The sequence below is a fragment of the Herpailurus yagouaroundi genome, unplaced genomic scaffold, assembly GCF_014898765.1.
Source record: "Herpailurus yagouaroundi ecotype Mexico unplaced genomic scaffold, PumYag 199, whole genome shotgun sequence".
In the NCBI taxonomy this organism is placed as follows: domain Eukaryota; kingdom Metazoa; phylum Chordata; class Mammalia; order Carnivora; family Felidae; genus Herpailurus; species Herpailurus yagouaroundi.
This window is the reverse complement of record NW_024412430.1, coordinates 6,429,148-6,445,173: the sequence shown is the minus strand read 5'-3', so window position 1 is coordinate 6,445,173 and position 16,026 is coordinate 6,429,148. Positions and strand designations below refer to the sequence as shown.

Genomic DNA, 16,026 nt, shown 5'->3' with positions numbered 1-16,026 from the left:
TCGGAAACGCCAGGCAATAAAGTAATACAATTAATAGCCCAGGAAGAACAGCCTCCAAGAAACTTTGAAAATGGATAAAATGGTCAACATCAAATGCTACAAGTTCCATGAAGACTAAAAAAAAAAAAAGGTTGTGTGATTTGGCATCTAGAACGCAGCTTCAGTAGAGTGGTGGGGACAGGCACTATGCAGAGCAAATGCTAATGCTTTCTCATTAATTTCAAGGTGGATAGGAGTGGCAGTTTGGAAGCTCGGTAACATTGAGAAAACAGTTATTGTTTCTTTGGTACAGAAAATGACTTAAATATGTACACAGTTGAAGGAGAAGGAAGCAACTTGAAGAGCTACTGAAAACCAGAGAAAGTTGGATGGAATAAGGCCGTGGAAAAGAAGGAACCCCATCTGCATCAAGAGGTCAAGAAAGGAGCTCGTAGGCTGTGGTGAAGTTTGAGAACAGCCTTGAGAGTGGTTTTGCTAGGGAGTTGTCTCCCATGACCTAGCCCTACGCAGCCACTTGGGGCACAGAGTCCTACAGGAACCATACGGAAAGGGTATCCACATATAAGATGAATAGCTCTTAATGAGCTATATGTAAAAGCTCATTAATTGACAGGAAGAGTTGTCGAACAGTTGAAATGAGCTCAGTGGAAACACTCTCACTCACAGAGGAAATTGGAAAATCACTGTCAAAAATAGGCAGTTCAAAAGAAAACTTTAAACCATACATCAATCCTGATTTATGTAGAGAAAGATAATCAACTTTTACTTTTCTACTGAACTTTCTACTTCGTGTAATAGGCAAAATCATAAATAGAACTTCAGGAACTACAAAAATCTCAGCAGGGCAGTGAACTTCACCATGAATAAAATGAAAAATAACATGTTTAAATACAAAAACTTACTGTCAACTCCATTTGAACTTCTCAACCTGTTTGAAAAACGAAAATTGTTTAGATAATTCTTTAAATCTGTCAATGACCAGAAAAAGGAAAAGTATGTGCAATAGTAACAATACAGAGTCTATATGTCTATATATATGTATGTGTGTGTGTGTGTTTTCTTTGACAGACGTGTCGTTTGACCCCTATCTCTATCAATAGAGAAATGGTTTGCAACCCTGCGATTATTTTCATAGAAAAATGAATACCACATATGTGTGTGATTCATTTACTGCACACGCTCTAAGCTAACCAATATAAGACTTCACTGTGTTTGTGTTGTTCTGGATCAATTAAACTAAAGGGTTCCTGAACTATGCAAAGCAGATGCCTACAAATGAGTCTGTGAATGTCTCCGGACAAGCCTACAAATCAGTTTCATTAGCCCACGTGGCCCCTAAATGTTCATGGACTGAAATTAACTCTCTGTAAATTGTTACTTGCCCTGCTCAAGTGCACAAGTGGCCACAGGCAAGTCTGAATAGACGCATTCAAAGAATATCTCCAGTATTGAAGGTCCTTAGGGAAGAAAGTACAATTACAATTATTGTTTAATTTCATGCTGCAATAACCCAGTACTCTGCATGAGCACAAACTACTGAACCTCTGGGAGGAGAAAGTCATGTGCACTTGGAGTCTAAAGGCAGGCTTGCACACAGAGACCTTGATGGCAGTTCCAGAAAAAAAAGGCCATCTCAAATAGCGCTGGCTGAAAACTGCAAGTCACATTCCAGTGCTTAGGATCAACTGGCCTTCACACGTTAGATGGTTTAGAATTCTGTTCCCCCAGCTGTACAGACAATTTGATGATGTAACTAGAGAAGTCCAGAAAACACTACAAATGAAATACAATAATTTTGCTTGGCTGGTTTTCAAACTTTATTTCTCGGAATAAATAAAATTCCAGGAAAATACTCAAGCCTACACCCATGTGACTTCTCTATCTCCTCCCTCTCTCTCTCTCTCTCTCTCTCTCTCTCTCTTTTTCTCTCTCTCTCTCTTCCGACCCCTATCTTCCCTTTGCTACGTTTCCATCCTTCTCAAAGAGTTACTGCTTTGATAGACACTTAGGATGTTCATGAGAAACCAAAAATAAAAATGATAAACCTCATAAACTAAAATTAACAATCTGAAAAAAAAATCTAAAGAGAAAACTACCAGGTTTTCAGTCTTTTTCTTTAGGCCAGACAGATTTGTCCTTACTCTTGAACGCAAATTTCACAATCTTATCTGTCAGAGAAGTTAGGATACTCATTATTCTGCGTGTGCTTTTTTTGACACTGAAAAGGCAAATGTTTAATCTGCTGTGGTAATATGTGTTTCATTATATTCTTAAAAGGCACTGAGGTGAGATCGTAGTGCCAGAAATGGGAAAACTTGAGAATAAGTGGTTTTCCTTCTTGCACCAAGAGAAAAATACTATCATTGCAAACACGTTTTCCCCCTCTTTTCCTGACCCGATGAAACCTTTGTTCCCAATCATGTTAAAGAAAAAAGAAGCCAAAGATGCTTTAAAAACATACATTTAGAAATACTCACAGGGAGTTCCTATTGAAGCTGGTGCTCCTGGAGTTCCACAAGGAGTTTTTGCTCAGATCCTGAGTGGAAGGGAAAGGTCATTGCACATTCGCCCAGCATTCTCCTTACCAAGCTTCTGGTAATACATTTGCAATACACATGCCTTGGAGGGCAGAGTTCTTTACCGCCCCCCCCCCATTCTCTAGCTCAATACTTCCCTTTTACTGGATGCACTAAATTCAAGTTAGAAAGATGCATAATGTTAGCACAATATCTGAATAACTCAATGTGTTGACTGACTTAAGCAGAATGAAATTATTTTTGTGGGGACATCGTAGAGAGAATGTAATGTATTAAAGGTTTTCACAGAAATGAGAGTGAAGGGTCAATGACGTGGAAGAAGGAACGAAGGTTGAAATTGACAAGAAACGTCAATCATTACATCATTACGTCTTCTATCAGGATATTATTGTTTCAGTTGATGATTATTTAGAATAACATTACCTTGAACTTAATCATTCTATTTTCTATTTAGATTCATCTATTACTTCTTGAAACCTGGTATGCTCCAGGCATTACTCTAGGTGTTTCCACTGGTGTTATTTTTGTTATCCACTGCTAATAATCTCATAAGAATGGCATTAACCCCATTTTAGAGACATAGCTAACAGAGCTCAGAGGTTAATTAATATACGTAGCTCTGAAACCCAGGAAGTAGCAAAGTAGGATTTGATATGGCAGGCATGTTCTTGCCTCCAATCACCTACCTCCAAGCAGTCTTACGTTTTATTTTCAAAACCTTCTACAAATTACATTCATGAGCTCATTAGCATACATTCCTACAGGTATTGTGGATACGGTTCCCAAGTTCATAGAAATGACATGCAAACCAAGAGCAAAATTAGATTTCTTGCATTAGTCTAACGAGATCACACTTCCCACATGGTGGATGGTAGTAAAACAGAAACATATCTGCAGATGTGAGAAACACAAGACCACAATCAGAGGACCTCAGTGTTGGAGAAAGACAAAGGGCCCTTTACCCCTCAACACCCAAATCCCCCCTCCCCCGCCCCAACACATCTGCAAAAATGTTTGCTCAGCCTGGTTGACTAACCACACTCAGTAAGGAACTTACTGCCTCCAGAAATAAACCATTCCATCCTTAGAAAGCTCCAATTTCTAAAAATTCCTCCTCAGAGTGGGCTGAAATCTGCCTCCCAGTACCTTCTATATGTTGACTCTAGCTCCACCTTTTAAAGCGTATTGAAAATACCTTATTTTTCTTCCACGTGGCAACATTCATGTATTTCAAAACAATTACAAAAATTCCTGAATTATTTATCGTTCATGTTAAAAACGCCCAGGATAAATTACTGGATGGACAGATACATTGAATGGAGAAGAAGGAAAGAATGGCAGGGGTTGGGGGCAGAGTGAACAACCTGAGCATACATTCAAAGCAAAGATTTAAACGTAATACCAATAAAAAGAGGAAGCCAATTATGGGGCATAAAGGTAAAACAGACACAGTCAAGGAGTTAGAGAGCGTGTGCACACATTTTTTTAAATATCGAATAAGATGTTTTTACCTCTTGAGACTGCTTTAGATAATCACTGACTTGTACAGCATGCCGTTCAATTTCTTTAGTTTTCATTTTCTGATATATAGGGGGTTCTAGACCTTGTTAAAAGGAAGAAAAAAAAATAGAGAATACATCAAAATGTGTTACATTCAAATTACATCCCTAAATAGAAAGATCTGAACATAGTACGTTCATCTAAATTTGAACATGTTTTTTTTTTCTCTATTTAGCAAGTGTTACCAAGATTCTTTTGTCCCTTTTTTCTCAAATGGTTGAAAGCTATATATTCTACAGTATTTCTATTTGTCAGTAGTTTCTTTTACATTTATAATAATGTATGCTCTCTATCAAAGTCAAGAATTAAATGATCCATGACTTGTCCTCCTACAAAATAAAACATTTAGCAATTTTTTTTTAAAACTCACTTTCTCCTGTACCCTATTGTCCATGCTTTATTTAAAACACATGGAATTTTCATTCCAAATTGTTAGGAATCCTTCCTTAACAACTGCACCAAGCATCATAGTAGGCCACTTAAAAAAATAAAATGAAACAAAAACAAAAGATAGCAAAGAATGCCAGCAGATAGGTTTAATTATCATCTCTCTCTTAAAAACACATTACAAGGATCATTATTGTCATTATGTTTTACACTGATACCTGCAGAGTCACTGGCATATAGTAGGTATCCAATAATAATTTAATTATTGGATTGGATTAATTCTGAGAATAATGCTTGGGAGTCCCTCGCTAAATGTAGGAGAAAACAGTTGCAATTTTCTCCCCTAATGATTTTATGCTGAAAATACACACACACACACACACACACACACACACACACACACACAAAGTGCAAAAAACCCATTGGAAAAAAATCATAAAATGTCATACGTGATATTTTTGTAATATCATAAAATTATGATCAATATGGTTTCAATGTATTAGAATACATTAAAATTAAAATACCTATAGGAAAAGTTAAAAATAGACTTTTCATTTTCATAGCTAAATTCCTCAGAACTTTTCTTTTTGTATTTAACGAGAGCTTGTATTTAAAGAGAGCTGACAGGGTACCACCCAACCCTCAATTTTTTTTTAAATTCTTTTTCAATTAATGCTTAACACAGACACATTTCAAAAAAAAAAAAAAAAAGAAAAGATTCTTAATTCAGATTAACCAAATCTCAGTAAACGTCAGATTAACTAGACACACGGACTCAGCCTATTTCCCTACATCTTGTCTTCCTTTCTGATCACTGGACTTGAGATTCTTTTCCAGAACCCTCCTGCTACCTGCATCTTTCTCTAGTTGAAATTCAATGGAAATAACTTAAATAACTTGGGGAGGGGAGTGAGTGGAATGGGTGGGGGCGGGGGGTGATCCCAATGTTCAGACTTGCGGCTGTAATAAAAGTAAGCCCTGGGGAGGTAGTGTGTAGTGTGATGACTGTAGTTAACAACACTGTATTGTGTATTTGAAAGTTGCTGAGAGAAGAGATCTTAAAAAGTTCTCATTACCAGGAAAACAAGTGTAACTATGTAAAGTAATGTTAATTCAACTTGTTGTAGTAAACATTTCACAATATATATGTATGCCAAATCATTACATTGTACACATAAAACGAATACAATGTTACATAGGTCAATTACATCTCAATGAAAAAAGAACTTGAATAATTTAAGAAAGATATAATAATTTAAATATCTGTTAGACTATTCATAAAAAGTATAATACATAATAAATATACAATATTTTATCTTGCATACTACATATGTAATATCAAATAAGATATATATATATAATATCAAATATATATATATTTTTGAGTCATATCTGTAGATGAAGGGAGTTCTGAATAATTTCTAATATCTCTTTCAGCTGGAGTCCACTTGATTCTCAGTGAGTTAGTAGACAATTGAGTATTTTAAAATATAAACCAAGGTTTCTCATCCACCAGTATTTGGGGCCGGATGATTCCTTGTCAGGAGCAGAGAGACTGTCCCATGCGTTGTAGGATTTTTAGCAGCATCCCTGGCCTCTACCCACCAGATGTCAAGAGTACCTGCACCTTCCTTACTGGTGACAACCAAAAATATCCTTAGACATTGTCAAATGTCCCAGGGAAGAGAGGTAGGAGGTATAGAAAATAGCCCTGTGGTTGAAAACAACTAACCATAGGACAAAGCAAGGTTTTTAAAGAAGCATAATACCAAAGATTTCAAGACAGTATCTATTTGTACCTTAAGTTTAGTCTTTCAAGTAATTTTAAATCTGTATGAGTCCTGGGTCACACAGTTCCTTCTGTTTAAAAATTAGTAAAAGGGAGTGTGAGGAAGACGGCAGCAGAGTAGGAGGACCCTCGGCTCGCCTCTTCCCACGGACACAACTAGATAACTACCAAATCACCCTAAATACCCCAGAAATTGACCCGAAGACCATCAGAACAAACTCCATAACTAAAGGTACAGAAGACGCCGTGTCAAAGAAGATATTTGCACACCCATGTTCATAACAGCATTATTCACAGTAGCTAAGAGGTGGAACAACCCACGTGTCCATTGATGGATGAATGGATAAACAAAATATGGGTGACAACTGCATTTCATCTTGCCATGGTAGCCATGGAGGTGCCCCACAGAGATCTTGGGAGCCCTGTGTTGAATATGACAGAGCTACAACATGGTGGAACCCGGGTCCCTGCATCCCTACACGGAGGGCTGCCTGTCAAACATTTAGCACCGGGCTTTGCTTAAAAAAGAATAAACCTCAAATGTGTGAAAGAATTAATAAGGGTCTCTTAGTGTGTAATGCAGGAAGTTCCAAGTTCTGATCATTGCTACCGATTCTGTTCATAATCTGCCTTCATTTTACCTGTCCAGCCTTATTTCACATTCTCTGCCTGCCTCATAGTTTTCATTTGTAGCCTGTTGATTCATCTTTTCTCCTCTACAAACTCCATTAAGAGATACTTGCCCATGGATTAAATGCTGTATGACAGCAGTAATAATAAGTCATCCCACTGAGTTCTGTGCAAGGGTCCATATCAACCTCTCATGAACCTGAAGAATTTATAACATTAGACAACCCCCCACTCCGTACAGCAGACTGAAGTACAGTCTCTGAGCCAGGTTTAACAGCTCTGAGTATGAGACTATCTACTCCTTAATTTTTCTTTTCTGGATCGCAACAACTATTCCATTAAATGAATGGAAATTTTGTCCTTTTCATAAAAGTTAAAAATCGAAAAGAGCTATTCTCCTAAATGGGTGTTGCACCCTCTCATTCTCTCATCTCCACTTAGAAGAACATTAGGGACCACCACTGGCCTGCGGGTAGTGTGAGGAAACTCCTACTAGAGTCAAGACTGTTACATACTTATATTTGGACTATATTTGGACACCGTAAGCCAGTTCTTGCTGTACTCCTCTTCTTCTGAGATGTTACTTTCTCCTGGCTCGGAATTCAACTGGTCGTTTGCGGAGCAGGTATCAACCATTATGACCTGGAGGGAAAGACACTTGTTGGAACATAGTGACATTAATCTGAAAACATTTTGAGTCATTAATGTGACTCAGAGAGGTACTATGGTGAGCAGCAGTGGTTGTTAACATTGGCTTCACATTTTAGAATCACCTGGAAATCTTTGAAAAGTCCTATCAGTGATGCTGGCAGGACATAAGCACCCATGTAACCACTATTTGTGGCCATGACAGAGAACTGGGGGGGGGGGGGGGGGGCAGCAGTTGTCAAACTTGAGTGTAAATCAGAATCACTCAAGCCTATGCTAAACCACAGATCACTGGGTCCTACCTCCAAGATCTGTGATTCAGTAGGTCTAGAGGGAGAAAGGATTTGAATGTCTGATAAGTTTCCAGGTAATGCTAATACTGCTGATAGGAGACCACAAGTTGAGAACCACTGGCACAGAGCAAAAAAATAATAAATAAAATAAAATAATAAAATAAAACAAAATAAAAATAAGGCTTGGATCTAAAAAGAGCTTGTGTTGGAACACTAGATTTGTCACTTAGCAGTTTTGTGAACCTGAAGGGTGCCTGGCTGGCTCAGTCAGTAGAGAGTCCATTACATGAACTTGGACAAATGTCTGTGAGTCCCATTCCCTTTGTCATTAAAATAACAGGTAGCCAAGAGGCGCCTGGGTGGCTCAGTCGGTTAAGCATCCGACTTTGGCTCAGGTCATGATCTCATGGTTCATGGTTTCGAGCCCCACATCAGGCTCTGTGCTGACAGCTCAGAGCCTGGAGCCTGCTTCAGTTTCTATGTCTCCCTCTCTCTCTGCCCCTCCCCTGCTCATGCTCTGTCTCATTCTCTCTCTCCCTCTCCCTCTCTCTCTCTCTCTCTCTCTCTCTGTCAAAAATAAATAAAACATTTAAAATAAATTTTTAAAAAATAACAGGTAGCCAACAATAGTGGCTGCCTTATGTACTAACCAGAGACAGAGAAGAAATGAGGTATATTGACAAATACAAAGAAATAAACAAATGCAAGTTATTAGTACCTGAGCCCAGTCGCAATTTCTAGTTAAATTCTGGTCATTTTAATCATTGCAAAAAATAAATCTACCAAATTCATATTTCATAAGATTCCAGCAACTCATAGCATTTTCCCTGAAAGAAGAGTCATCTTTACCAAGCTAAATCTCTCCTTGCAAAAGGTAATTTTACATAATTGTCTTTATACTTATCTCTTTGCTTTAGCTTCTCATTCTAAAAAGAGCCTAGGTGCTTTTAAAAATGCATCCAGATTATTATACAGAAAAATGAGGCAGAACATTAAGATCAGGAAAGGTGAAGTCCTATGGAATGCTAACTCAGAAGTAAGACTTCCTAATAATAAAAAGATTCACTAATAAAATGTGAAAATATGAACATAACATATTGGAATTTGTGGGATATAGTTAAAACAATGGCTAAAGGGGATTTTATACCACTAAGTACCTGTATTAAAAGACAGTCTCAAATCAATGACCAAAGCTTCTTTTTTAACAAACTAGGGGGGAGAAAAAAGCAAATTACACCCAAAGTAAACAGAACAAAAAAAAAAAATAATAAAGAGCAGAAATCAATGGAATAGTAGTCAGAGAAAATCAATGAAAACAAGAACTGGTTCTTTGAAAAGATCAATAAAGCAGATAAACCAGTAGCCAGACTGATCGAAATGAAAAGAGAAAAACACAAATTTCAAATATGACAAATGAGAGAAGCGATGTCACTACAAACCTCCTAGACAATAAAGGGATAATAAAAGAATATTATAATACTATAATGCCAATAAATTCAACAACTTAGATGAAATGGACAAATTCCTTGAAAGAGACAAACAAATAAAGCAAACTCCAGATGAATCAGATAGCCTGAATAGCCCTCTATTACAGAAATTGAATTTGTAGCTAAAATCTTTCCCACAAAGATGGTTTCATTGGTTAATTCTACCAAATAATAAAAGTTGAAATAGTATCAATTCTATACAAACTCACCTAGAAAACTGAAGAGAGAATACTTCCCAACTCAGTCAGTAAGCCCAGCATCACCCTGATACCAAAACCAAAGACGTTACAAGAAAAGAGACCTAGAAACAAATATTCTTCAAGAATACAGATGCAAGAAAATCTTATTAAGATTTTAGCAAAATATAGCATACAAAAAAGATAATACATCATGATCAAGCAGGGTTCATCGCAGCCAGGTTGATTTAATATTCTAAATAGTAATTCTATGTTATAAAATTAATCAATATAATTAATTATATTAACATAATAAGAAGGAAAAACCATCTGTTTATATAAATAGGTGCAGAAAAAGCACTTGACAAATGCTGAGATCTACTAACATAAAAATTCTCAGAAAACAAGGTGCAGAAGGGAATTCTTTAACTTGATAAAGGGCATCTACATAAAAAGCTACAGCTAACACTGTATGTACTAATAAAAGCCAAATGTTTTCCCCCTAAGAGCAGAGACAAGGAATGGACTCTGCTTTTACCACTTTTATTCGGTCTATAACTAGAGATTCTAGCCAGTGTAATAAGGCACGAAAAATAAATAAAACACATCCTGATTTGAAAGAAAAGTAAAACAATCTTCATTTGTACATAACATGATCATTTATATAGAAAAGTCTGAAGAAGCAACAAATCTACTCAAATTAATAAGCTTAGCAAGATTGTAAGATAAAATAAATATTTTAAAAGTATATTTGTATATACCACCACCAAATAATCAGAAATTATTTTTTTATAATTTCATTAATAATAAAATAAAAAATATTAAGTACTTATGGATACATTTTTAAAAATATGTGCAAGAACTGTACACCCAAAACTATAAAATGCTGCCAAGAGAGATTAAGGAATATCTAAATAAATAGACATATCATGCTCATAGATCAGAAAAGTCATCACTGTTAAGATGCCAATTCTCTCCAAGATGATTCACAGAATTCTACTCTCCCCAACAAGTTTCTCTGTAAAAATTGTCAAGCTGATTCTAAGTGTATGTGGAAATACAAAGAAACTAGAATAGCCAACAAACAAACAAAACCTTTGAAAAGGAAGAAAACCTTCAGCAGACCTATACTATGTGATTTCAATATTTAATATAAAATTATAGTATTCAATATACTGTAATATTATCATAAAGATAGACATATAGGTAAATGGAACAGAATATATCCAGAAATAGATCTACACATATTATGAACACACATGGCCAATTAATTTTTGACAAAGGTGTCAAGGCAACCCAATAGGAAAAATATAATCTTTTTACCCGAAAATACTAGAAAAAATTGATATTCGTATTCAAGGAAGGAAGGGAAGAAAGAAGAGACAAAGAAAGAAAGGGGGGGAGAAAAAAGGAAAAAAGGGAGGAACCTCAATCCTTACCTGTCACCATATACAAAAATTAACTCAAAGTGGGCTAGAACTTAATATAAGAGCAAAAACTATGAAACTTCTAGAAGAAAACATGAGAGAAAATCTTAGTGATCTTGGGTTTTGCAAATTTTCTTAAACATGATGCAAAAAGCATAGACTGAAAAAAACAAGCAAGAGACTTCATTAAAATAAAAAATGTATGCACTTCAAAGTACATTTATGAAAAAGCAAAAGGCAAGCCACCAAGAGAACATATTTATAAAACATATATCCAACAACGGGCTTATATCTAGAAAAAAACTCTGACAACTTAATAATAAGACAACCCAATTTTTTTTTCAGGGAACTCTACGCCCAAGGTGGGGCTTGAACTCATGACCCCCCAAGATCAAGAGTTGCATGCTCTACTGACTGAGCCAGCCAGGTGCCCCTCAACAATCCAATTTTTTAAGTAGCATATTTAAACAGACAGGTGACCAAAAAAAGATATATGGATGTCAAATAAGCATGTGGAAAGATACTTTGCAGCACTAGTCGCCACAGAAATGCAAATGAAATCACTGTGAGATACCATTACACAGCCACCACGACGGCTAAAATTAAAAAGACGGGGCATACTAAGGATTGGTGAGAATGTGCCCCACCGAAACACTCATAAACTGCTCCTCAGAAACTGGTGGGAATGTAAAATGGCACAGCCACTTGGAAAAGCAGTTTGGAAGTTTCTTCTAAAATTAAACAAATACTCACCATATGACTCTGACATTCCACTCCTAAATATTTACCAAAGAGAAACTGAGACATATGTCCACACAAAGACTTGTGCACAAATGTTCATAACAGCTTTGTTTGGAATAGCCAAAAACTGAAAATAACACAAGTGTCCTTCAGCATGTGAGCTGATAAATGAGCTGTGGCATTTCCACTCTGATGACTCTTAAATCTTCACTCCTTCCAGTACAGTGTTATTTTCTAGCGGCCTGGCACTTTACAATAAAGAGAAACCAAAAAAAGATAGGCTACTACCTCTACTGCCAATAACAGAAAAGACACTTACTGGCACCTGTAGCCCTTGTGTTTTCTTCTTTTTCTTTGACACCCTCCTATCCTTGATTAGCATTTTTGTCCTGATCCATGCTGACTGCCTGATCTCTGAGGATCTTGAAAGATCTGTAAAGGAAAGCATTTGCATGAAAAAGTTTAAGAAGATTGTACAGGGAGCCATTTGGTTTTACAGACAGCTGAGAATGGGGAGAATGAGGATGTAGTTAAAGATCATCGACCTTGAAAACATAATAGCCATGCACAGAATTTAATAGTTTATTTTTTAACAAAAATAAAATCACTTCTTACTTTTAATCCTACAGATCTTCAGTTTCTCCTCCTTGTGGAATCTCAAACTATGACTCCGAGTGAAGGGCCTATCTCTGCGGAAAGGACTGATCCAAAAGGATGTGTTTGGCGGCAGCCACGGTCCCACTTCTGAGCAATCGCTACTCTGGGCCAAGCTTGATGAGTTATCAGACAGGGATCTGACCCGGATCTGCTTCTGGCATTGGTCATTCTCCTCACCGCTACAAGTGGAGGCCAAGCAGGTTTGCCATTTTTTCTTGATGCTAAACACACCAGTTTCATCACCTTCTGAAAATGCCCAGTTCACATATCCACCTCCAACTTGCATGCTTTCGGCTTGAGAAGGGAGGGAGGTCACTTGCGTGGGTGCTGGTGTGCAAATCAAAGTGGGTGGAACTTGCTCCCCCTTGTCTTCTCTGGCTGGTGTGTGAGCAATTGACTCGTACTGTTCCTTGGGTTCAGCCACTGAGCCCTGAGCTGAGATACCTGGGGTCTGCCAAGTCAGATGAACAGGGACCTCATTCTGGGCGACCTGTTCAGTTGCCATCACATCTATGCCTGCTTCCATAGATGGTCTGAACAGGGGCAAGTCAATTTCCTCAGAAAAAGGAACTTGCTTTAGATAAGAGGGGACCAGAAGAAACTGGCCATGCTTTGGGTGTGTTTGTGTGTAAAGGGACACTCCAGAAGCAACTACACTAGTTTCTGTGTCTTGCTTTTCCTGCTCATCTCTTATATTTGAAGCCTTTCTCTGAATGTCTGTAATCTCAAGAAGGGGTCCCCTCTGTACTCTTAGGGTATGCTGACCTCTGGCCAGGCTCCGCAGCAAAGAAGGAGGCATGCTATAATACTGATATTTCTTCTCCCCAGAGATCTCCATGCTGCCTAGAACCCCTGCACAGATGACATTGCTCCAGCTGTGGGGAAGTTTTCTGCAAGTAGAATGCTTTCTGTTGGCCAGGAGAGCCTCATCCTCTTGTAAGGTGTCAACAGCAGAAAGGACTTTTAGGGTATCCACCGTTAGGGCAGAGAGGTCCTGCAGGTGCCCCACTTGGCTGTCCAAGGACAGTAAGGAGTCCTTTATAAAAGACACTTTTTCGTTCATTTCTTTCAGCTGGAAGTACATCTCTGTAACCCTGATGGTAAAGGGAGGGAGAAAACCAATAAATGCATTAAGCTAAGAAGAACTTTCCTTGTTCTTCTCCCATCCTACAGCCTGCCTTAGGAGGCTCCTCAGCCTAAGCTGTTTCCCCAAGTTAGGGGAGTCTTCTGCCTTCTCATCCCAGGTGATCTCCCCCACTCCTGTAATTCCCACTATCTCCCCAATGAGGAAACACTACAAATCTGTATTTCTAGCCCTTATTTCTAACATTTCAGAACCACATTTCCAGCTAGTTATCCCTCCAATTGTTCTATCCATCAGCCCTATTGTATTCATTAATATATTCATTAATTTGCATGACAAACATCTGAATATCTCCTACTGACAAGCCCTGTATTACTCTGGATACAGAAAAAAGATCTTGAGGAAGAAACCAGAATGAGAGGAACAGAATAATCAAGTATGTAATTAGAAAAAAAAAATTATAGATCTTAAACAACAACAACAATAAAAATCCAAGTCTACAGTTCAAATAGGCTTCCCAAGCTGCAAGCAAAACCCATTCTAAGAGACCTACATTCAGAGAAAGCCTCAGCCAAATTTTAAAAATTATTTTGAAAACTTTAACCCAACATTATGATGTTTAGCCGTGGATTCATGTAAAAGCAGCACAAGACATTTTCAGCTGGAAGAGTCAAAAGGCAAATCGAATCTAATTAAATGTATTAATTGACTTAGAGACACAGAGAACGAATGAAAGAAATGTTGGTTAGTATTATCTGTATATTTATAAATACCTCCAAATGGGGATGGGTTTTACTCTGTGCCCCCAGAAAGAGATATGTTGATGTCCTAATGTCCCAGTAACTTGTAGATTGGGACTTTATTTGGAAACATGGTCTTTACAGAGATAATCAAGTTGAATTGAGGTCATTACGGTAGGCCCTAAGCCACTATGGCTGGTGTCCGTATAAAAGGGAAATCTGGACACAGTGAGAAGATGATGTGAATATACACAGGGAGAAAGCCACCCTAGGACTTCAGTAATGCATCTACAAGCCCAGGAATACCAAGGATTGACAGTAAACACCAGAAGCTAGAAGAGGCAAGGAAGGATTCTCCACTAGAGGCATCAGAGCAAGCATGGCCCTACCCCTACCAACTTCTTGATTTTGGACTTGTAACCTCCAGAATGGTGAGACAACAAATTTCTGCTGTTATAAGACACCCAATTTTTGGTACTTCATTATGGCAGCTTAGGAAACTACTTACATCTTTCTAAGCTTAACAATACATACAATAAATTACAAAATGTATCAGACTTGGTTACAAAAAATAAACTCCTACACATAAAAATATAACACTTTAAAATAAATGGTAAGTTGGAGATTATTCTAACAAATATGATGAGGTGTTTGTATCCTTCGATAAATCAAAACTTTTATGAATTGTTATGGAGAAAAAATTAAGAAGAATCCAAAGGATGTGAACAGACAATTTACAAAAGACAAAATATAAAAGATAAGGAAATATGGTAAAATATTCACACTCATTAGGTATGCAGAGAAATGGAAATGAAAACAACGATGAGCTCATCTACACTGTAACAACATTTTTTTAGCCTCGCAAATGATTAAAATAACTCTATGGGGACAAGGATGCCACACTGGGCCAATTAGGCAATGTACATAAAGAGGCTATAATTTCACTGTGCTAAAGGTGATAGAGATATTCTTTACATTACGAGATAGAATATCATGCAGCTGTTAAAATCATGTTTACATTGTTAACAGTAATTTCCTTTGGCTATTTCTGATGGTAGGCATGGGGATGGGATGTTGTTATGTTCTGTTGTACACTTTTAAATTTGATATAAACACTTTGTAAGTCAAGCAAAAGTAAATGTAAAATTATGTTTATACATAACATTTTTACTTATTGAAGAAACGTTTTGGATGTGTAAGGGGGGAAGGGAGTAAAATACAAACTTGTATGATTTTATTTATTTATTTACTTATTTACTTATTTACTTATTTATTTATTTATTTTAAGTTTCTTTGTTTTTGAGAGACAGAGCGTGAGTGGGGAAGGGGCAGAGAGAGAGGGAGACCCAGAATCCGAAGCAGGCTCCAGCCTCTGAGTTGTCAGCACAGAGCCCGATGTGAGGCTCCCTCGAACTGCAAGATCATGACCTGAGCCGAAGTTGGTCACTTAACTGACTGAGCCACCCAGGTGCCCCCAAACTTGTATAATTTTAACTAAAAAAAAAAAAAAAAAAGTATATATACACATACATACACACATACATATATGACAAAATGGAAAAAAGAACAACATTTTCAGAGTGGGCTCTGGCTTACGACATATTTTCTTTCTTTTCTTTCCCTGTTTTATTCTTTTATTTGGATAAGTGAATATTCTGAGCAAATTCTCTATAATGAAAATCTTTGATAAACAGAAATAAAATAGTGGTCCTGAGTGGCTCAGTTGGCTAAGTGTCTGACCCCTGATATTGGCTTAGGTCATGATCTCATGGTCATGAGATCAAGTCCCGTGTCAGCCTCCATACTGGGCATGGAGCCTGCTTAAGATTCTCTCTCTCCCTCTGCCTTTCCCTGACTCATAATCAATCTC

General features: G+C 37.4%; 1 protein-coding gene across 4 annotated transcripts in view; it reads right to left on the bottom strand.

The window, feature by feature from the left end:
• Nucleotides 1-16,026, bottom strand: part of TRPM6 (transient receptor potential cation channel subfamily M member 6) — a 173,801-nt gene that overhangs the window by 24,988 nt on the left and 132,787 nt on the right. For all 4 annotated transcript variants that reach the window (XM_040449336.1, XM_040449334.1, XM_040449337.1 and 1 more), the window contains 6 exons: nucleotides 12,291-13,426; nucleotides 11,995-12,107; nucleotides 7,419-7,545; nucleotides 4,049-4,140; nucleotides 2,478-2,536; nucleotides 903-928 (listed from right to left, as the gene is read on the bottom strand). In XM_040449336.1, coding sequence (XP_040305270.1) covers nucleotides 903-928; nucleotides 2,478-2,536; nucleotides 4,049-4,140; nucleotides 7,419-7,545; nucleotides 11,995-12,107; nucleotides 12,291-13,426 — 1,553 coding nt within the window. The remainder of the gene's footprint in view (nucleotides 1-902; nucleotides 929-2,477; nucleotides 2,537-4,048; nucleotides 4,141-7,418; nucleotides 7,546-11,994; nucleotides 12,108-12,290; nucleotides 13,427-16,026) is intronic.